Source organism: Sebastes umbrosus, chromosome 1 (assembly GCF_015220745.1).
Source record: "Sebastes umbrosus isolate fSebUmb1 chromosome 1, fSebUmb1.pri, whole genome shotgun sequence".
NCBI lineage: Eukaryota > Metazoa > Chordata > Actinopteri > Perciformes > Sebastidae > Sebastes > Sebastes umbrosus.
In genome coordinates, this window is record NC_051269.1 from 26,553,638 (window position 1) to 26,576,113 (window position 22,476).

The following is a 22,476-nucleotide window of genomic DNA, read 5'->3' on the forward strand; positions in this document are numbered from 1 at the left end:
ATTTTTATAGAGACCAAGCAAGGCAAAGCAAGTTTATTTATATAACATATTTTATACACAAAGGCAATTCAAAGTGCTTTACATATATAAAAGCAAGATAAAAGAGCACAAAGTGCATAAGATAAAAACGAATAAAAGAATATAAAAGTATAAGTTAAAAGAAAAAAAAATTAAAAGGATAATAAAAACAATCAAAAGAAAGTAAAGTGCAGCATTTGATCAATTAAGAAAAGCGTCTGAGAACAGTTTGGTCTTGAGTCTAGAGTTGAACGTGGCCACTGTTGGTGCATCTTTGATCTCATCTGGAAGTTTGTTCCACAGTTGAGCAGCTAAAAGCATCCTCACCATGTTTCGTTCTGACCGTGGGTACTACTAATAGATTTGTTCCCAGTGACCTTAGAGGTCTAGTACAGGGGTCAGCAACCTTTAATATCAAAAGAGACATTTTAGGCAAAAAAAAATAAAAATAAAAAATCTGTCTGGAGCCGCAAAACATTTGAGCATTGTGATGAAGGTAACACAGTTTATAGTCTAAGTATATAGAATATAAGTCTAATGCAGTGAGGGCCAAAGAGACAATGTACTACGGAGTATTAGGGCCACATTGAGGGGAAAAAATCAGAGATTTCCAGAATAAAGTCATAATATTACGAGAAAAAATTCATCACTTTATGAGAAAAAAGTCGTAGTATTACCAGAATAAAGTCACAACTTTAGGAGAAAAAAGGGATTAATATTACGAGAATAAAGTCATAATATTATGAGGAAAAAGTCAGAAGTTTACGAGAAAAAAAATAAATAACACGTAAAATGTCTACTTTATATTATGACTTTATTCCCATAATACTACGACTTTATTCTCGTAATATTATGACTTTATCCTCAAAATCTCAGATTTATCTTCCCTCAATGTGGCCCTAATACTCCGTCGTACCGTCGTACCACAGACCTACAACAATGATAAATAAAAATGAAAATGCAAACAAAAAACAGTTATTCATTTCCACTATTTAAAAAAGAAGATCCTCAGTGAGCCACTGGAGAGGAGCTGAAGAGCCGCATGTGGCTCCAGAGCTGCAGGTTGCTCAGAGACCCCTGGTCTAGTAGGTTTGTACTGCTGAAGCATATCTGAGAGGTAATTTGGACCTACCCCCTTTAGTGATTTGTAAACAAGCAGTAGTGTTTTAAAGTTATTTCTCTGACTTACTGGGAGCCAGTGTATGACTGAAGTAGTGGAGTGATGGGGCGTGTCCTACAGCTTCCTGTCTGTCATCTGCGCATGCGCAGTAAACTGACCGCGCAGTTCCTCCGCTGAACGTTTGAAAGCTGCACGGTGACGGAGAGCACGACTGAACGGTTAGTTAGTGTCTCCCCATCTCCTCCTGACTGAAACGTACTGTACCGGTAAGGCCTCACTACGCTTTAACACGTATTGTATACAGTAAGACGCGAGTCAAACTTGTAAATAGTCTCAATATCTAGCGAGTAAATGCGTAACGTTTAGCTAACTTTATGGATTAGCACAGAACACATTAGCAAGCTAGCGCTAAGCTAACATTAGCAGGCTGACTTGGACCAAGGCCTATATAAGGAGGCTGGGACATGCGTCATCAATACGTCATAGCTGTGGGTTACCACACATGCGCAGTAGAATCTGGTTTACACTCGCCGAGTTAGGCAAGGCAAGGCAAGGCAGCTTTACAGGGCAACTCAAAGTGCTTTACATAAACATTCAAGAACATTGCGACAAAGTGCAAAAGAACATTAAGACATAATTAAAACAGTTATAAAAACATTAAAACATTAAAGATTAGAAAATAAAAACAAGCTAAAAAATAAAAGCTATATGATAGAAGTTAAAATAGAGTATAACACATAAGAGTAAAAGCTCTAGTGCAGTATAAGATCACTATCTGGTTTAATAAAAGGCAGCAGCAAACAGGAAAGTTTGAAGCTTTGATTTAAAAGAACATCAAGACATAATTAAAACAGTTATAAAAACATTAAAGATTAGAAAATAAAAACAAGCTAAAAAATAAAAGCTATAGGATAGAAGTTAAAATAGAGTATAACACATAAGAGTTAAAGCTCTAGTGCAGTATAAGATCATTATCTGGTTTAATAAAAGGCAGCAGCAGCAAACAGGAAAGTGTTTTAAGCTTTGATTTAAAAGAACTCAGAGTTGGAGTTGGTCCTGCAGGTTTCTGGGAGCTTGTGCATCTTTAGTTGTGACTCTGGGGACACTAAGCAGACCTGATCCAGATGACCTGAGAGGTCTGGATGGTTCATAACACAGCAGAAGATCAGAAATGTATTTTGGCCCTAAACCATTTAGTGCTTTGTAAACCAGCAGGAGTATTTTGAGTCACACTGCGCATGCGTTATACCCCACATACCAAGACCAGTGACTCAGCCTCCTTCAACAGGCCTTGGAGGGGACCCGGCTGCTGCTGCATCAGTCTATTCACTGGAAATGTGGATATTGCTTTCCCATGCTGCTTCAGATAATATTGTAGGTTATGTTGTTAGCTCAGGACAGTGGATCAGAAGATTCTCCTGTTAGCTAAATATGTCTATATAAGTTAATTCCACTAGTTATGTGCTTAACTTTAAAGTTGCAGAAGCAGCACGTTAGCTAGCTTAATGTGAGACATGCAGACTGCATGAATCTGATCTGGAGTCAGCAGGGCCAACTGAGCTAATGCCAGACTGAGAGGCTCAAACTAGGTTAGCTGCTAGCAAGCTACAGTCAAAGGCAGACTGAATGCATGTTAGCTAACTATGACTGAAACTATAGCAGAAGATCTGTAAACTTTGGTATCAAGAATTGCCTTGAATGTAACTTTTACCATTCTTTTATTGAAAGCTTTTTAACCTTTTCTTTTACCTGCTGGTTTAACGGGCTGTCTGTGAAGGACAAGAACAGTCTAAATAGTTTAGTCAAAGTGTGCTCCAAGATTAGTGGAGTTCAGAAGAAGGACTTGGGACACAATTTGGGAGAAACAGGTGGCTGAGAAAGCAAAAAAAAAATTATCAGCCAACCAGATCACATTCTTTCGTTACTCCAAGTCCTTTATCCCTTCTGCTGTTAAGCTGCTGAACACATACCATACTCATTTTAAATGACTGTTATTTAAAGGAACTTTCAGATATGTTGTTCTTATATATTGTTTCTTATTTTTTGGCTTTTATTGCCATAATCCTATGTATTTATATGGTTATTATTGTAACTTGTACCTCCAACTGCCCCATGCCTTTAATATGTTTCCTTTGACTTAACTAATTATTGGTTGTCTGTTGTATGTATGGATGTATGGACTGGAAATTATACAAATTAATTTCCCCCTTGGGGATAAATAAAGTTGTCTGAACTGAACTGATTTGTTGGATAGAGCAGTGATTACTATTTAATCACAACATGGATTATTTTCAACAGTTAAATTTAGCACACATTTCCTAACTTTTATGTTACAGGATACAGAGTACAGGAACCAATACACTGGGTTTTGCATTAGCTATAGCTAAAATGTGTGTGCAGGATTACTCATGTTTTAGATAAAGTCCATCCACCTGTAGTAAAGGTAGTTAGCCTGTGTAGCAAATTGCTGCCAGACACTGGTTTATATTTTTCATATAAACCAGTGCAATATGCTGCCTTCTTTTTTAAAAAATATTTTTATGAGAGCTACAAGTTCTTTTAACATGGTCATGGAGCATATATACTGTATATTTGTATTCTGGGGTTATCGTTCCTATGCAGAGGGATGTTTAATTTATTTATTGACTAAACTGAGGGCATTTTATATTTTAATAATTTATTTATTTATTGTGTTGAGTTGAATGTGCTACTTATTTTGTACTGTAATTACCTTGTGCCTTTTCTACCTTTTCTTTTCTTAAAGCTGACTCGGTGTAAACTGCTCAGAATTCCAATGTACTTATAGGTGCAAATGGCAAATAAAACTCTTGAATCTTCATTCATTCACTCACTGGTTTTCTCGCCTTTTAGTTTCAAGCATGGAGCTGAACGATGCTAACCTACAAACCCTCACCGAGTTCCTCAGGAAAACACTGGACCCAGACCCAACAGTCAGACGTCCAGGTAATACATCTTCATGACATAGCTTGAACTTACATATATCTTAATATGGTTTAAAGCAGTGATTCTCAAAGTGGGCTTCGGGAACCCCCAGGGGTCCATGGCACTCTGGCAAAGTAATTTACTATGAATTATAAAATTGTGTGATATCATTAAAAAGTGCATATCTATAGATGGGGACCATTTGCACCAATAAAACAATCGTCTTGAGCTAACTTCTGTTGTGATTTGACGCTATATAAAAAATTAATTGAATTGAATATTGTGCCCATTACTCCCACCCACGTCAGCCTTGGGCCAATAGAAATCTGATATGATTGTGACACACGGCAATAAGTTCATTATTTTTGAAGTTGAAACACTTACTGAAAGTTAGACTGTTAAATTTATATGTCTGGATTAGGACTATGCCAGTCTTGCTAGGGTTCATTTTCTGAAAGATTTAAAGATCAAATGTAGGTATATAAATGATGTCGAGTCCAAATGCAATTTGAAAAAAAAAAATACCCTCTGTTTAAAGGTATATAAGTGGTATTGACATTCAATAACATCGCAAATTTCCCCACTGTGGGACTAATAAAGGATTATCTCATTTTATCTTAACATGATTCAAATTTAAATTTGTTTGTATTTATTTCTGTGAAACAGGTCTGAAGTATTTTGGTTGAAAACTTTTTGAATACAAATAGTTCCATTGGCATCTAAGAGTAAAAATGGTAGTAAGCATATGCTGAATTGGTGTTACGATTAAGAGGGGGTCCTTGGAAGATTTTCTCCCCTGTAAGGGGTCCCTGGCCCAAAAGAATGTTGGAGAATCCCTGGTTAAAACAATTTTGTTCTGATCGACCTATTTATGCAATGTATTTACTTGATTGTGTAATCTCTGCTTTGCAACACCTGTTTTCTGTTTATTTATTTATTTTTCTTAGCTGAGAAGTTCCTTGAATCTGTGGAGGCAAACCAGAACTACCCCTTATTACTCCTCACTTTGCTGGAGAAGTCCCAAGACACCGTGATTCGCGTCTGTGCTGCTGTTACCTTCAAGAACTACATCAAAAGAAACTGGCGCATTGTGAGTCTCACTAAGTAACATCAAGTTTATATGTTGACTCTAGCTTCTTGTCTAGATTCATACGTGTTGACCTGTACACTGAGTTGATCAAACTACTTTTGTGATGTGTTTTCCCAAAGGTTGAAGATGAACCAAACAGAGTCTCTGATACAGACCGAATAGCGATCAAAGCAAACATAGTAAATTTGATGCTAAGCAGCCCAGAACAGATTCAAAAACAGGTACATCCTCAAGTTACATTGCCTTAAAGCCAAAAGTGTTTATATGAAGATGTGAAGGAAGATGCTCAACCAAGCCCCTGTTTATCCTATGCATTTCCACAGTTGAGTGATGCCATCAGTATCATAGGAAGGGAAGATTTCCCTCAAAAATGGCCAGACCTGCTAACTGAGATGGTGACCCGCTTCAGAAGTGGAGACTTCCACATCATCAATGGAGTGCTTCGTACTGCACATTCCCTCTTCAAGAGGTACAGCTCACTTCTTAATGCTTTAAAGTGTTTTAATGATTACATTTAAACAGAATTTAAAAAAAAATGTCTGTCCCCTCCCGTGTTTTTTTTCAAGGTACCGCCATGAGTTCAAGTCAAATGAGCTTTGGACAGAGATCAAACTAGTACTGGACACATTTGCCCTGCCTCTGACGGAGCTGTTCAAGGTTTGTAATGACGTGCAATTCAATTACCACAACACTTACAAGCTGTTATGTAACATCTAAGAAATATCAACATGTTTGACATGGATATGATGACATTCTAATATGAAGAAGTATTTATAGTTAATTTTCTCTCCTCTTTGCTGCAGGCCACTATTGAGTTGTGTCAGACTCATGCTACAGACGTCAATGCCTTGAAGGTCCTCTTCTCTTCCCTCACTCTCATCTCCAAGCTGTTCTACAGTCTTAACTTCCAGGTTAGTTCAATTTGCTTTGTACTTCAAGGCTTTGCTGTTTTGGACAGTTGCATTGTGTCTTTTGTAGCTACGGTAATGCCCGCCCCCCCTCAGCTGTTTTCATGGTTCTTGATGGTCAGGGATGTCTCATGTCTTTTTCCGTCAATGTTGCGTACAGTTGTATACCAGTGTGTCAGCTCCTCTGGTCATCATGTATGCGACAACAAATTATTAAGGGAACATCAAAAGTTTTGGGAACCCTATAAGTTTTGTGAAGCAACTACATTTTATGGGTATATTGACTGGTTGCATACAGTTTGTAACAGCTGTTATGTAAAATAGACTAAATAGAGGGCATATAAACTACCACCAAGTGGTTCCATTTAGCTGCCATTACTGACAAGGTTTCTTGTCTTAAACATGCAACTATAAATGTTTTTTGTCTCTCCTGTGCTGTAAAAGTCAATATCAACTATTATTGTTGTTACAGATGTTTCAGCATCGGAATTGTTTTCACAAGACTAATTGAAGCCCTTAAGAGCCAATCATCATTTCTTTGCCTTAAAGAAATAAGTTAAATAATAAAAATCCCAAGTTTCTCAAAAGCTGAAATTAAAATGTTAGCTTTTATTATTTTGAATTGGAAATGAATGCTGCCAAATAGTTAATCATTAATAACATTTTAATACATTTGTAATTATTGCAAGGAAATCATGCACTACCACTGTAGTGTATAATGAATCTGCTCCACGTAGAGGTCAAGTCAGCTTCTTTTAGTAATCCATTTACACTTTCATCAGAGATGTGAAACATTTATCTTCATCTGTGCTCTGCATTATTACACAGGACCTTCCAGAGTTTTTTGAAGACAACATGGAAACCTGGATGACCAATTTCCACGGCTTACTGACTCTGGATAATAAACTTTTACAAACGGATGTGAGTTTTTTTTTCCTATTTTACTCATGCAATACATTTTCAACACTGCTGCGCTATAAAGTTTGTTTTTTAACATTTGTGTGTTTGTGTTTCTTTTATCAACTCTGTAGGATGAGGAGGAAGCTGGTCTCCTGGAGCTGCTGAAGTCGCAGATCTGTGACAATGCTGCTCTCTACGCTCAGAAATACGATGAAGAGTTCCAGCCGTATCTGCCGCGCTTCGTCACTGCTATCTGGAACCTTTTAGTTTCTACTGGCCAGGAAGTCAAATATGACCTGGTGAGCATAACAATACCTGACTGTGTTTTTCTTTTTGAAGTTCACTTCCCCTGTACTAACGATATACCACGTCTTTGTTGCAGCTTGTAAGCAATGCTATCCAGTTCTTGGCATCGGTGTGTGAAAGGCCACACTACAAGCATCTATTTGAGGACCAGAATACACTCACTAGCATTTGTGAGAAGGTCATCGTGCCCAACATGGAGTTCAGAAGTAAGTAATTGCTTTGTTCTCATCATCGGGTTGCACCTGGAAATGTCATCAGTAGATGGCTGATTCAGGGCTCCGCTTGCTTGGACACAAACATGCACTTGTGTGATGAACAATGGCTGACCAGATTGCTTGTGATGCCCGATTAGGTGCAGATGAAGAGGCCTTTGAAGATAATTCGGAAGAATACATCCGAAGAGACCTTGAAGGATCTGGTAAAGATTTAGATTATTGCTTATGACCTCCCCTAATGCAACTTCTTCACACAAATACACAAAAGAATATGTAGTTCCTCCTCACATTTTGAGTTTGGGAGTCTCTCCTGCCAGTAGAGTTTAGTCAAACTCCACATGCATAGTCATTTAGTCACTTGGTTGATTTCAACTCCTGCTTGTTTGAACACCTGCTCCCAAAGTTTCAATAGAAAGTTTCCACATACAAATAATGGACAGTTAACAAACGTGTGCTAATGATAGGTGTTGGGGTACTCAGATTGCTTTTATGTTGTAACGAGTAATGTACCAATGCTGCCAGTATCAACTGTAGATCCTCCATCTTTCCGTAAGATCATTAATAAAATCCATATGACACGTAACATGGAGGGAACAGTGGCTGACAGAAAAAACATTTGCTAGGTACCTCGATATAATAAAGAGCTGTAATGGGGATATTGCATCTGTCATTCCTGCCTGCAGAGTTACAGATGCTGTAGACTAGAGCTGTGTATTGGCAAGAATCTGGTGATACGATACGTATTATGAAATGGGTTACGATTCAATATAATGCGATACTGTAAGCAAGACGATATATTTTCATTTTTGGTAAGTTACTTTTCTCAGCAATAATGCTGTAACGTAAAAAGTTACTTTTTAATGGCAGTAATGTTGTAATGTAACAAGTTACTGTTAAAAGCAACTAACTTATCATAAACGTGTCCCCATTGTTAACCCTTTTCCTATCCTTCCTCAGACATTGACACTCGTCGTAGGGCGGCATGTGACTTGGTGAGAGGCCTTTGTAAATTTTTCGAGGCCCCTGTCACAGCGATCTTCTCTGGCTATGTGAACTCAATGCTGGGAGAGTACGCCAAGAACCCTGGGGCGAACTGGAAACACAAAGATGCCGCCATCTATTTGGTCACATCACTGGCGTCTAAAGCACAGACACAGAAGGTATTGCTGACTTTCATTTTCAGAGGATTGTTGAATATATAACTGACTATAAACTAAACATTCATAATCAATGTTTGATATAATTAGAATAATGAATCTTTTCTTTCACCAGCATGGGATAACACAAGCCAATGAGTTGGTGAATCTGAATGAATTCTTTGTGAACCACATTCTCTCTGACTTAAAATCCCAAAACGGTAAAAATACTCACCATTTCTCAATATGATGTAGAATTACAAAATGTATTATGTGTGGCAGCTGGCTCACTTTAGGTTTGACTCTGTGAACTGTGAATGTCCAGATGTATTTGTGTATAGACATTAATTAACATCAAGCACTAATTGTCGTTTTAGTTAATGAGTTCCCAGTGCTGAAGGCTGACGCCATCAAGTACGTCATGATCTTCAGAAGCCAGGTATGAACTCTTACTTTCTCTGCAACTTGTTAAATTTCAAAAGACAAAATGAATACACTATAGAGGGCTTCTTGTCTGTCTGTTTCCTTCAGCTTCCAAAGGAGCACCTGCTGCAGGCAGTTCCTCTGCTGATAAGTCACCTGCAGGCAGAGAGCACAGTGGAACACACTTACGCTGCCCATGCTTTGGAGAGGCTGTTCACCATGAGAGGCCCCAACAACACCACCCTGTAAGTATCAAGCGTTGAAGTAAAAGATAGCGATATTTGAATGAACCCAAACAATTGCTCACTGCATTTTTGTTCCAAATGCTTAGAAAGTAATCTGTAATTGTACAGTGTATTATTAGACTATTAAAGTAATTTGGGGTTTAAACCTTTTTTGTTCCTTAAGATTAAAATTATGTAACTCACATCTTTGCCCAGTCCAGTTTAGAACAAGGCAAATGTCTCTGTATTTATGAACATTTCTGACTGCTTTCACATTAGTTACATGGATTTGGACTGTAGATAAAACAATGTGCACTTTTTAATAGAGTTGGGTCAATTTCCGGTTTGTCTGGTGTACAATCTTAAACCGGTTCAACCGGCATTTGTCATTATGACACATTCTGGTGAATTAAAAAGAAGCAACCTGTGCCGACGACATCACGGCGCTAGCGATGGCGTCACTGTCTGGCTCTAAATCCAACTTGTATTGCATCAGTAATAAGCAATATGACAACACATCATGTTTGTTTATAAACGGACCCACAGAGCCACTAGTGTCTGACAGGCCTTGCACAATTTACTGCCGCACTGAGGCCGGCAACATGAAGGAGATCTTCAGTAGAGATTTTGGATTAACAGGGCGCTGGGCCGCCACGTCTGCACGTGCAGCCATCTGGGATCAACAGAGGCAGTGTGTAAACACTGCAAAAAAAAGTTATGAATGGGCGCTGAGTCAAGTGCGACACCTAGTGGTAACATTTTGAATACCCGTTCGGTCTGGTGTGTGGTTTTAATAACACAGCGGTTTGAAATTTCTTATGCCGGCGCTACCCTACTTTTTAACACTGAAATAAATATTTATGGATAATGGACAAGCATTGCATCTTGTATCCATCTGTATAGCCAATAACCCATTATTTTAGCCAATCATCCTCTCTGTGTGTTTTTCAGCATCACGTCTGCAGAGATGTTACCTTTTACCGAACAGCTGCTCAACAACTTGTTCAAGGCTCTGGCTCTTCCTGGTTCGGCAGAAAATGAATACATCATGAAAGGTAAATCTGAATTTCCTCTGTCATCTAAACGCTCCTCAGTAACGTTTCCCAGTCAGTGTCAGACCAACTGCAAAGTTACTTTAAGTAGCCTCATCATGTCTTTCTTTTCTTCTCTTTCTTTCTTTTGTTTTAATCTTTAAAGCCATCATGCGCAGCTTCTCCCTGCTGCAGGAGTCCATTGTTCCCTACATTCCCACTCTGATTGGTCAGCTCACTCATAAGCTCCTCTTAGTCAGCAAGGTAACACACACTTTTCTTACTATGTATGGATGCAGATAGATTCACCAAGATGCTGTTTTTTTTCAGGTGATACATGTGTCAACTATTCCAAAATCTTGTCACCCATTTTCAGAATCCCAGCAAGCCTCACTTTAACCACTACCTGTTCGAGTCCCTGTGCCTGTCTGTACGGATCACCTGCAAGGCCGACCCAACAACGGTCAGCAGCTTCGAGGAAGCACTCTTCCCCGTCTTCACTGAGATCCTTCAGAACGACGTCCAGGGTGCGTCTATGGAATTTATTTGTCTACGTGTAGATGACACAGATGGTGTCTGATAGAGGAAACTCATCCTCCTCTTGTCCTCTGTTGCAGAGTTTCTTCCATACGTGTTCCAGGTGATGTCTCTCCTCCTGGAGATCCACTCCAACTCTATTCCCAATTCCTACATGGCTTTATTCCCTCACCTGCTGCAGCCTGTGCTATGGGAACGGACAGGAAACATACCCCCTCTGGTGCGACTGCTTCAGGCTTATATGGAGAAGGGAGGTGCCTCTATTGCCGCCTCTGCTGCGGACAAAATAGTAAGTGGTGGCAGACAGTATTGTGTATAAAACAGACAAAATGGTAATGTTCTAGTTGTCTGGGGTTGATAACGGTGAGTGTTTCTCCATTGGTTTTGTTCATTATTCATTGTGTGGCCAGTATTTTGACACTTGCTCATCTTTCCTTCTCAGCCCGGCTTACTTGGAGTTTTCCAAAAGCTTATTGCCTCCAAGGCCAATGACCACCAAGGTTTCTACCTTCTCAACAGCATCATTGAGCACATGCCCCCGTAAGTCGATTTTAAAGTTGTGTTCTCAGTGGCTCTAGGGCTGCAACTAACTGTTATTTTCATTGTTGATTAATCTGTTGATTATTTTATTGATTAATCGATTAGTTGTTTGGGCTAATGTCCGAAAAAGGTGAAAAATGTCGATCAGTGTTTCCCAAAGCCCAAGACGACGTCCTCAAATGACCAGAAAATATTCACATTTAAGAAACTAGAATCAGAGAATTTTGACTTTTTTTTCTTAAAAAAATTAATCACTTATCAAAATGGTTGGCGATAAATTTAATAGTAGACAACTAATTGATTAATCGTTGCAGCTCTAAGTGGATCATCTATAAATTGATTGGTTAAGGTCATGATGTTTTGTTTTTTGTTTTTTTTTGCCAGAGAATCGATCACTCAGTACAGGAAACAGATCTTCATTTTGCTCTTCCAGAGGCTCCAAAGCTCCAAAACCACCAAGTTCATCAAGAGTTAGTACAACCATCTCATTACCAACATTCATTCTGTTCACAGCTATTAATCTGTCCAACACTTTCAGTGACCGAGCACATGCCTTTTTAACTGGTGATATCAGCCAGTATCGTGTACATTTTCACCAGATCCAGTATTAACGGTCTTATAATGCCAATTCTCTTTCTTTCTCATAGGTTTCTTGGTGTTTATCAACTTGTATGGTGTCAAATACGGAGCCATTGCTCTTCAGGAGATTTTTGACAGCATCCAGCCAAAGTAAGTGTATTTTCAGTGTAAGCCACAAGACGTTGATGGAAAGTACACTGATGTTTGACTGTAGTTACTTAGTGAGTTCATCCATCAGTGTAGCGTTCAATGCATTTATACGCATAATTATAATAAGTAATAGCTGCCTTGTGCCAATGCCGTTGCAGGTCTCCAGTGTATCTAACGTTTAATGTGAGTGCAGAAGACCAGTGGCAAAATGTACAGTATTAACCCTGTTTGCTTTATTGTGTTGCAGGATGTTTGGTATGGTGTTGGAGAAAATAATAATTCCAGAGGTTCAGAAGGTGTCTGGGCCAGTTGAAAAGAAGATCTGCGCTGTTGGCATCACAAAAGTCCTTACTGAATGTCCTGCAATGATGGACACGGAGTACACTAAACTCTGGTAAGAAATCAGCCAGAAGGAAACACAACCATAGCATTCCTCTTTGTCATGCAGTTACCTGGTTAAAGCCCCTTCACACCTATAGTCCACTTATCAGGACTGTGTTTGATTGATTTTGGTGTTCCTAAAATTTTGCGTATAGTTATATTGCAGAAATACTCTCCTGATGAATACTTTGTAAGTGTTAATTTGTTGTCCCTGTTCAGGACTCCTCTGCTCCAGGCGCTCATTGGTCTATTTGAGTTGCCAGAAGATGACAGCATCCCAGATGATGAGCACTTCATCGACATCGAAGACACACCAGGATATCAGACGGCATTCTCGCAACTGGCCTTTGCCGGGAAGAAGGAGCACGACCCGATAGGAGACGCTGTCGGCAATCCCAAGATCCTGCTGGCTCAGTCACTCCACAAGCTCTCTACTGCCTGTCCGGGAAGGGTATGTTTAGATATATTTACAACTTATGTCAAAAGCCACGTTCTGTGGTTATTTTCATTAAATAGTCATAATGTTTTGTTTGGAATAGGGATGTCTCGATACCGGAAATGTTGTGGTCAATACCAAAACAAGTGAAATGCCACGATTCTCTTTTACCAATTTGATACCATGGTAAACAAAAACAAAACAATAAATCCCATGTACTTCAACATACACTCCTTTATTACCGCTTGCATACTGGTTTTTGCTCGGAAGTTAAACAGGTCATAATTCCGTTCAATGTCATGTTATAATTTACCTTTGTCCAATACTAAATTTACTGAATATAGCCTGAACGCATCATAATGGTATCTCCCGTATTGAAATCAGCCAACGTTAACTACCTCTCATCCTGCTGATTTCAACACGGATTAGTTGTTTGCAGTGAAGCATTAACGGGTAAAAAATAGGGGTGCGTTCCTTGGACATATCAATAGTGAGTTTACCGCGTCCCAATCACATTTTTTATCGTACCCGGGACGGTCGTTAGTTTCGAGTCCTGCCGGTACCTGTGGTACTGTAGAAAAAAGAGTGCAGCCACATTTTCAAAATTTGGCATCGACTTGGCACCGAAGTATTGGTTCTCGTGACACCCCTAGTTTGGAATAAAAGAAATGTTATTGCGTAACCACTGTGCTTTTGCTACAGAGGACGGGACGATGCAGAAAGCAAATGAGTGATTCTTGCCTCTTGTCTCGATGTTTTTGTTGCAGGTTCCCTCGATGCTGAGCACCAGTCTGAACGCAGAGGCCCTCCAGTACCTACAGGGCTACTTACAGGCAGCCACTGTACAGCTGGTTTGAAACAGATGTGATGATGTTCACTTAAGAGGGAGACCACAATACACTGCAGGAGTAACCATGGTGACCTCGGGTCACACGACAGACTTGCTTCAGCTGAATTTGAATCTTAACAGATTTGGTTTGACTCGACAGTTTATGATGGATTTGCCAGAGAAATGGTCATTTTGCCTGAATTCAGGGTGCGTTCTCTGATGCAAGTTTTTCTTTTTTTTAAGGGTTTTTAAATACGTGACCAAAACTTGACTTAACTGAAATGGGGTTTTGTGTTTGGGCCCTTTGTTTGCTGTGTGGCAAAAGGCTAACAAAAATTTGGATAACATGTTCTGATACGGTTTGTCAGTTTATTTCAATAACAGCAGCAGAGGTATATATATATCCACAGTATTGTGGAACAGCTGAACATCACAATCATATGGGAGGGATTTCTTTAGCGCTTCGTTTGTATGTTTGAATTGCTTTTTACGACTCTGGAGACTGTAGTCTGTGGCTCAAACATAATGCATAATATTTTTTCCTGTTGCATGTTTCCTGTAGATTTGTTATCGTCTAGTCTTTGTTTTGGCACTGTTTGTTAATGTGAATAAAAAGAGGCACTTGTATAGATCTGTTATCTTTACAGCCTCTTTTCTACGAGCAGTATTTTGATGAATTTATTTTGGTTTGTGAATCTTACTGGCTCGTTGGCCTCCAGTGCAGAGCTAAATCACTAACTTTATTGATTGATAAGAAGGAGAAATTTGCTTTTGCTTTTTTACGAAGCAAACGCTAGCTGCCCTTCAGATCCAGTTATTTATAACCAGAAATGGTCCGACATGTATGCAACAATGGCTCTTAATAAAGTTGAGCCCGTTGTAAAAAGTGCATGGCTCAGACATTGGGCTGTCCCTTCAGATGACAAATTCATGTATGAAGAATATACAGTGTGAGACTTTGGTGTCCAAAGTTATAAGACAGACTGACGGAGAGGTCTTAGGATTTGATGTAGCCGTTGGCGGTCTTCTGTTCAACATTCTTGATGAAGGGTAGCATGCATTTGTCACCTCCCATGAAGCGATATGTTGCCACGTTTGCCTCCCAAGGTAACAATCTAGAGAAGGAAAACAAAATGAGCCCCACATTAATTTGTCTCGGTCACAAAATATTTCTGTAAATATTTTCTCCTCATCAATAATGGCGTTCGCTCTGTAATACTCACGCTCGTGTTAGGAAGGGGATGTACATAAGGCGAGGAATGCAGATCATGTTCTGTTCGGCTAAAATGGCTTTCATTGACTGCTGTACGGTGTAGAGAGGCTCTAGTGGTGGAATTAGACCCCGAAGCTCCTTCCTGGTTGATATCAAACAAAAAGAGGATCATATAGGATCTATTTCTGTCCAGTGAAATGTTAAAATGACGAATAAGTGGCATCTCACCTGATTTCACAGCCTGCAAACATCCCTGTGTCTACAATATAAGGGCAGACTAAAGTGGTTTTGATGCCGTCCATGTCATCTGCGAGCAACTCGTGCGTCAGCGACTCGTGGAAACCGACGGCTCCAAATTTACTGGCGCAGTAATCCTGTAAAAGTAAATATCAGCATTTAAATGTTCTCTTTTAATTAAAGGATTGTTCTATAGGATTTGTCTGTTCAGTTTGTGGCTGAGGAAGTCGTTAATCGTGTGTCTTACCTCTACACAGGCAGTGCTGAATAGTCCGAGAGCACTGGCGACGGTTACAATGTGACCGTGGTTCTTTGCTTTCATCGGAGGCAGGAAGGCCTTTGTCATCTGTTGGGTTACGAAAGATGGTTTTATATAACAGAAATAAACCAATCAAAGATAACGTGAGGAAAGCCCCACCACCACGCAGCACCCTGCCAATAACACAAAATGCAAACGATGCCAAATAATATACAGAGGAACTACAACAACTGGACGCAACTTTAATGTTACTTAATTAACCTTTATAATATCTAAAGCATTGAAACAAACCAGCTACTTAATCTGCACAGAAGTATATTTGGCCACATCTTCCTCTTAATGTCAAGTAGGGCTGCAACTAATGATTATTTTCATTGTTGATTAATCTGTCGATTATTTTCTCGATTAATCGATTAGTTGTTTGGTCTATAAAATGGTGAATAATGTGTTTCCCAAAGCCCAAGATGATGTCCTCAAATGTCTTGTTTTGTCCACAACTCAAAAGATATTCAGTTCACTATCATAGAGGAGTACAGAAACCACAAAAATATTCACATTTAAGAAGCTGGAATCAGAGAATTTTGACTTATTTTCTTTAAAAAAATTACTCAAATCGATAATCAAAATAGTTATTAATTTAATAGTTGACGACTAATCAATGAACCGTTGCAGCTGTAGCGTCAATAAATTTGCTTTTAATTTGCTTAAACATCTATTACAGTATCACTGTGTCAACAGTATGTATGGACTCGGTAAAGCTGCAAATGAATTGCTCTTCTTAGGATGAATAAAGTTGTTGGGTTAGAAAGCTTTATGGTGTTTACCCATTAGGGATTAATAATCTTTTTTAATCTACTAGAGGGCCGACTCCCTCTTGGGGACCCTGTCATGGCAATAATATTGAGTTTACACTGAGTGTGTTGATGCACATTGTCAATTTATAAATTATTCTCATGATCTTATGGCCTCATAACTGGTCCCCAACCTGACTGTTGCCACCTGGTCTGTGGTACTTTCATTAATCATAACATTGTTTGGGAATATGCACTACTTCACTGACATGATAAGGGCCTTATTGTTCAGAGATTCCTGGTATATACCCGTTTCTGAGGACATGTCTTTGAAGAGGGGCCTTGTGTCTAAATCTAGTTTGAAGACCTTCATTAAATAAGCTGATGCTGTACTCATGTGGTGCATATTCTCAAATTGCAAAGCTGGAGCCATGTAGAATCCCGTATACTGTACTGTAGAGTGGAAACGACAGGAGTTTATTAGGCGCCCAGCATCTCATTATTGCCCACGGTCGGCTCTTGTGTAACTGCCAAATATTCCCAACAGAGAGACCTTCTTCTTCAGGTGCTGCATTAGAGGCCCACTGTATGTCTGTTGCTTATATCTTTCATATTTTCATATTTAGTGCTAATGAGCTTAACCGTTTATTGTATGAGCATGAGACTGAGGCTTTAAGAGGATCAAGAGCGGAATCACATGCTGTTTTAAGTGGTGGGCTCGCGTGGGCTCCTTTTATGCTGGGGATGAGTGTCAAAGGTTACCGACACCTACTTGTAACCTCTTGTTAACCTGAACACATTTAACTGTAACAAGGACACGGTGGTGGTTTTAGACTCTTTTTCGGGGTGCTCAAGCACACCTACATTTCATCTCAGCTCAGCACCCCTAAAAAAATAATCAAAACATCTGAGACCCGCAGGATTGCCAGCGATCCTGGTTGAAATTACGGTCTTTAAGAGGTTGTAGCGGGTTCAGTCTTAAAGTGAGAGTGAGGACATCAGTATCTTATGAAACTAGAAAACTTAAAGGATCCATTGGTACCAACCATGTCATGTTGGGAAGGAGGTTAAATAACGCTCCAAAATTAGGCTGAAGTTTGGCAAGGAAAAACTGTCATGGCCATTTTCAAAGGGGTCCCTTGACCTCTGACCTCCAGATATGTGAATGAAAATGGGTTCTATGGGTACCCACGAGTCTCCCCTTTACAGACATGCCCCCCTTTATGATAAAAAACAGGCAGTTTTATGAATGGAGTATAATGTTTTTTTTTTCGCCTATTCTAAAAAATAGTCTATTTGAATATTTCTGCATACTGGGTCCCTAAACAGTGTTGGAATTACATCAATTAGATATGACTGAAAAGCTGAGACTCTTGACTGTCACCTGGCGCCTGAATTTTTGTGTTTTCCTTTACATAAATAAAGACATTTCCACCATAACTTGATGCAGATAAGGCAGAAATTGTCCATAAAATTCCACCAAAATGCAGGAAATTAAGTGTTTAATGCTGAAAATGTCATGGGAGAGGACCCCCAGACTAATAATGTGTCCCCCACCAATGTTGAAACGAAACCTATATACGCCCTTGACTGTACACATCACATTCTCAATAAAGGAGCGATTCTCGTGGCTCAGGCTGCTCTAATCCCTTCACGCATCAGTGCGCAATCAGAGGCCCAGGCCAGCTGGGAGCACTATAGTGAATAGATGTTATTATGTAATCCATGTGATGCTGGTAGATGATGTTTGCTCTTTGTCTAGCGAAACTGGAATATGTTTTCTTTTCTTTTTTTATACTTTGTTTTTTCCTTTTTTCAAGGTTGTTTTCATATATGCAATCTACTGTTTGTAATTACAACAGTCTATAAACCAACTTTTAAGTAGATGAGCTTACAGACAAACCCATCAAGTACACGAGAGAAAACAACCTCAACATTCAAAAACAAAACAAAACCAAAAAAAGAAATAACAATAATAATAATGACAAAAAGAAAGAGTAGAGTTAAAAAAACAACAACAACAAAATAAAAAAAAAGAAGAAAAAAAATCAATAATCATACAAAAATACGAGAGTAATATTAAAGGGACTGTTTGTAACTTTTTACAGGTATAAATCTACCGGGTCGGGATCCCATGCGCGCTCACATATGCGCGCTCGCGTGTGGCCGTAGTCTCTCCTCCTCTGCCTGCTTGCCTTCACTCACACACCGCGCTCGTTCTCGCTGTCTCGCTCCACCTCTAGACGTGAACGCGCGCTCACTCCACACTGCAGGAGAGTTAGTTTAGCTCTGAGAATATCTAGTGAATGTACCGTGGACGTTTGTGCAGAAATAAATGCTGCAGCTCCTCCAGACCAACAGAGGTTTCCCGTGTCTTGTGAAGTGACGGGGCTCCGCAGCGAGAAACGTTATCGTCTCCGACCGGGTGCCGGTGTCTCCCTGCGATAACGTTTCTCTTCCTGCTTCAGCCTCCGGGGCTGAAGCAGGAAAAGCCAACGCTAGGATCAGCAGTGATTCATGGAGAGACCTTCGTCTAGTCGGCTAACATTACTGCCAAGCAGCTGAAATATAGTGATATTGTGGTTTTAGCTGACGTGTGTCGCATTTCTGAAAGTTACAAATAGTCCCTTTAAAAAAAAAAATTGTACGCTTTCAACTGTGCGTAAAAGGTGCGTGCGTAAAAGTCTCACCCAGAACAGCGCGTGGCAGTTGACCAGCAGCGTCCTCTCCAGCAGCTCGTCCGGACAGTCCAGCAGCCTCCGTCCGGCCACCACGCCCGCGTTGTTGACCAGGATGGACACGTCCCCGACCTCCTCCCTCACCCTGTCCGCCGTCTCGTAGATAGTCTGGCGCTTGGACAAGTCCACCGTGTACGCGTGCACCTGCGCGCCCAGCTCCCGCGCGAGCTTGGCGGTCTTCTCGTTGTTTTCCGTGTCGCAGTCCCACAGCACCAGCTGAGCGCCCTCTCTGGCGAACTCCAGAGCGAACAGGCGACCCAGCGCTCCTCCGGCTCCGGTTATCAGACACAGCTCTCCGTCCACACTCTTCAGCCTCGGCCGGAGGAAGGTCTGGAGGATGGCGCTCAGGATGGAGAAGGTCAGGTCGATGAGCATCAGCAGCAGGTCCACTATCACGATCATGATGCTGCTGCAGTCCAGTCCTCTCAGTCTTAGTGAGACACACACAAAGCAGACCGCCGAGCTTTGGAGTGGTTTCTCTGCGTGACGTGGATTGGATGGTTATTTTATATAACTTGTGTGCCGGATTAGGATGGTGGCCACCAATAGAAGGTCTGACTTAGTCTGATTGACTATAACCCGTGCTCATTCATAACACGTTCATAACAGTGGCTGAGTATGACTGAGGCAGGGATTAAGATAACACTCAAGGTCCAGAGCCAAAGCAGCCTGTAACTCTATATTCTATATCATCAGCCGTAGGCAAACATATACCATCATAGATTACATAATGTTTACATTTAGGATGGTCTTTTTGTTTTTAAGCATCTTCATCCTGTGGTTTTTTATTTAACACTTTTTTTTTTTTGTTAGATTTTCAAGAAGTATAAAGCATAAATGATACAAAACTATATCAGTAAACAAACATACACAAGACCAAGAATAAATAAATTAAAAGATAAATAAATAAATAAATACAAATAAATTAAATAAATTATACAAATAAAATACATAAACAAATAAATAATAATATATTTAAAGGGACTATTTGTAAGATTCAGAAATGCTTGTTAACAGCGACACCTGTGGCCGTTAAGTCAACGAAAGTCAGCATCGGGCTCACTCTACATAGACATGAACGAGCATCGCTCAAAACAGTGCGGCGACACACGTCAGCTAAAACCACAATATCACTCTATATTTCACCTGCTTGGTCGTAATGTTAGCTGACCAGACGAAGGTCTCTCCATGAATCAATGCTGATCCTAGTGTTGGTCGGAGACGATAACATTTCTGGCTGCGGAGCCCCGTCACTTCACAAGACACGGAAAACCTCTGTTAGTCTGGAGGAGCTGCAGCAGTTATTTCTGCACAAACGTCCACTGTACATTCACTAGATATTCTCAGAGCTGCGAAGTCTTCTGCAGTGTGGAGTGAGCGCGCATGCAAGTGTAGAGGTGGAGTGAGACAGCGAGAACGCGCGCGCTGAGTGAGTAAGGGCAAGCAGGCAGAGGAGCAGAGGCTCCGGCCACACGCGAGCGCGCATGGGATCCCGACTCGGTAGATTTATACGTGTAAAAAGTTACAAACAGTCCCTTTAATAGAAGAGGTGATTTTTTATGAGGATATACATGCAGACAGTACTTTTAGTCATTTACCAATACGTGGTCTATTTACATTTTTCCATGAAAGTGCTATCCTCTGCTTTTCTTGTAACAGACATACATAGATCTAAAAAGATTTGCTCTCTCGTCCTTGTGTTATGTTCTTTTGGATAGCACCATAATAACAAAAGCGTGGGCTCCATAGTTAATTGTATTGATAAAATATCTTCCATCATATATTTTACCTCTTCCCAGAACCTTTTACATTCCCAAACACAATGGAAAAATGTTCCCTTGGATGTTTGTAAAGTTTGTAATTTACACACTTGAGTTGTACAATATATTTTTCTCAAAGGACGTGTGGACGTAATCCTCCATCACAACCAGTATGGATGTGAGGAATTATTGCAGTGATATGTAACTTTTACTTGCACACATGAGCATGCTAGTAGTTTTAAGATATAGGAAAAAATATAATATATATTTACAAATGAATTGGAAAAATGAAGAACTATATGACCTTGGGCAGTGAAGTTAAAAGAATGCAGTACCTCTTGTTTTTTCTATGACTCTGCTGAGACAATACACAGTGGACACCAAGTCAGACAAAACCAGCCTCTAATTATTATCAGAGTGGTGTCTGGTATTTAAAGGTCAAAACATAGTGAGGAGAAACAAATGAACAAAGGACTCTGTTCAAAGGTATGTCCTGTGCTTAGTGTCACTTAGAGGTGGATGTAACTAAACATAGTTGTCACTGTCATAGCTTTGTATTTAAATAAAGACTTTACATATTTTTTGTACCTGTAACCAACCTGGATCCAAAGAGCACATTTGTTTATCGTGTGAAATTTCAATACGTTTTTTTTTTTATTTTTTATCCTTTATACTCACAGTCTCAGTGTTTATACTCACTTACATTCTCCTTTCTTAAATGTTTTATGAGAATTTATTTTTAAGAAATGATGTCTTATACTTATATTTTGATTTGGGTAATGCATTTACAGCTCTTGGTAAGTCATCTGAGAAGAGGATTTCAGTTTTTGCACTTAGAAACATGTTTTTAGTAGGACTGTCAACGTTAACGCGATTGAAGATGCTGGTATCATACGAAACTAGAAAACCTAGGGAATCCATTGGTAGCAACCATGTCATACTAGTGTCGCAACGGAGGCTAACTTTTTCAAATGGGTCCCTTGACCTCTGACCTCATGATATGTGAATGAAAATGGGTTCATAGTCAAGTCAGCACACTGACACACTGACAGCTGTTGTTGCATGTTGGGCTGCAGTTTGCCATGTTATGATTTGAGCATATTTCTTATGCTAAATGCAGTACCTGTGAGGGTTTCTGGACAATATTTGTCATTGTTTTGTGTTGTTAATCGATTTCTAAAAATAAATATGTACATCCATTTGCATAAAGCAAGCATATCTGACCACTCCCATGTTGATAAGAGTATTAGATACTTGACAAATCTCCCTTTAAGGTACATTTTGAACAGATAAAGAATGTGAGATTAATTTGCGACTAACTATGGACAAACATGCGATTCATCGCGATTAAATATTTTAATCGACGACAGTCCTGTAATTTTTAGTTAGAGTAGCCTGGAAAAGATCACAAATAATGTTGTCTTATGTAAAAAAGTAAATCAACTTTTACTCTGAGCAGTGTTGACTTTTATATAAGATCTTTACCCCAGCCACAATTAACAGTAAACTACTTTCACACAAGTATATTTTTAGGAATTTATCCGGTCACCTCTTACGTCGACATTCCTTTCATGTGTTATAGAAAGTTATTCCTGATCCATGATGTGAGGCGGATTATCCAACTTGGAGTAAAATGTTAAGGTGATAAACTTCTTAGCACATGTGCACAAATCTCTAATAGCATGCTTCATAAACTCACATTATGCAAGTAC

The 22,476-nt window shown here is 39.7% G+C and overlaps 2 protein-coding genes across 2 annotated transcripts; one reads left to right on the plus strand and one right to left on the minus strand.

Annotated features, from left to right (window-relative positions):
- Window positions 1-1,263: 1,263 nt before the first annotated feature.
- On the plus strand, window positions 1,264-14,427 carry cse1l (CSE1 chromosome segregation 1-like (yeast)). Its single transcript, XM_037762982.1, has 25 exons — window positions 1,264-1,404; window positions 4,010-4,102; window positions 5,029-5,171; window positions 5,291-5,392; window positions 5,495-5,640; window positions 5,738-5,828; window positions 5,975-6,082; window positions 6,908-7,000; window positions 7,111-7,278; window positions 7,362-7,491; window positions 7,638-7,703; window positions 8,458-8,660; window positions 8,773-8,857; window positions 9,014-9,075; window positions 9,168-9,304; window positions 10,235-10,338; window positions 10,481-10,578; window positions 10,691-10,841; window positions 10,932-11,140; window positions 11,294-11,391; window positions 11,776-11,861; window positions 12,039-12,120; window positions 12,368-12,514; window positions 12,721-12,952; window positions 13,705-14,427. The coding sequence occupies exons 2-25, from the start codon at window positions 4,018-4,020 to the stop codon at window positions 13,792-13,794; spliced, it is 2,916 nt and encodes a 971-aa protein (XP_037618910.1). The 5' UTR covers window positions 1,264-1,404; window positions 4,010-4,017; the 3' UTR covers window positions 13,795-14,427.
- A 144-nt stretch (window positions 14,428-14,571) lies between these two features.
- Window positions 14,572-19,864, minus strand: LOC119484416 (retinol dehydrogenase 10-B-like). The gene is made up of 5 exons (XM_037763251.1): window positions 18,957-19,864; window positions 15,464-15,562; window positions 15,208-15,353; window positions 14,990-15,121; window positions 14,572-14,881 (listed from the first exon to the last, which is right to left on the minus strand). The coding sequence occupies exons 1-5, from the start codon at window positions 19,404-19,406 to the stop codon at window positions 14,764-14,766; spliced, it is 945 nt and encodes a 314-aa protein (XP_037619179.1). The 5' UTR covers window positions 19,407-19,864; the 3' UTR covers window positions 14,572-14,763.
- Window positions 19,865-22,476: the final 2,612 nt, after the last annotated feature.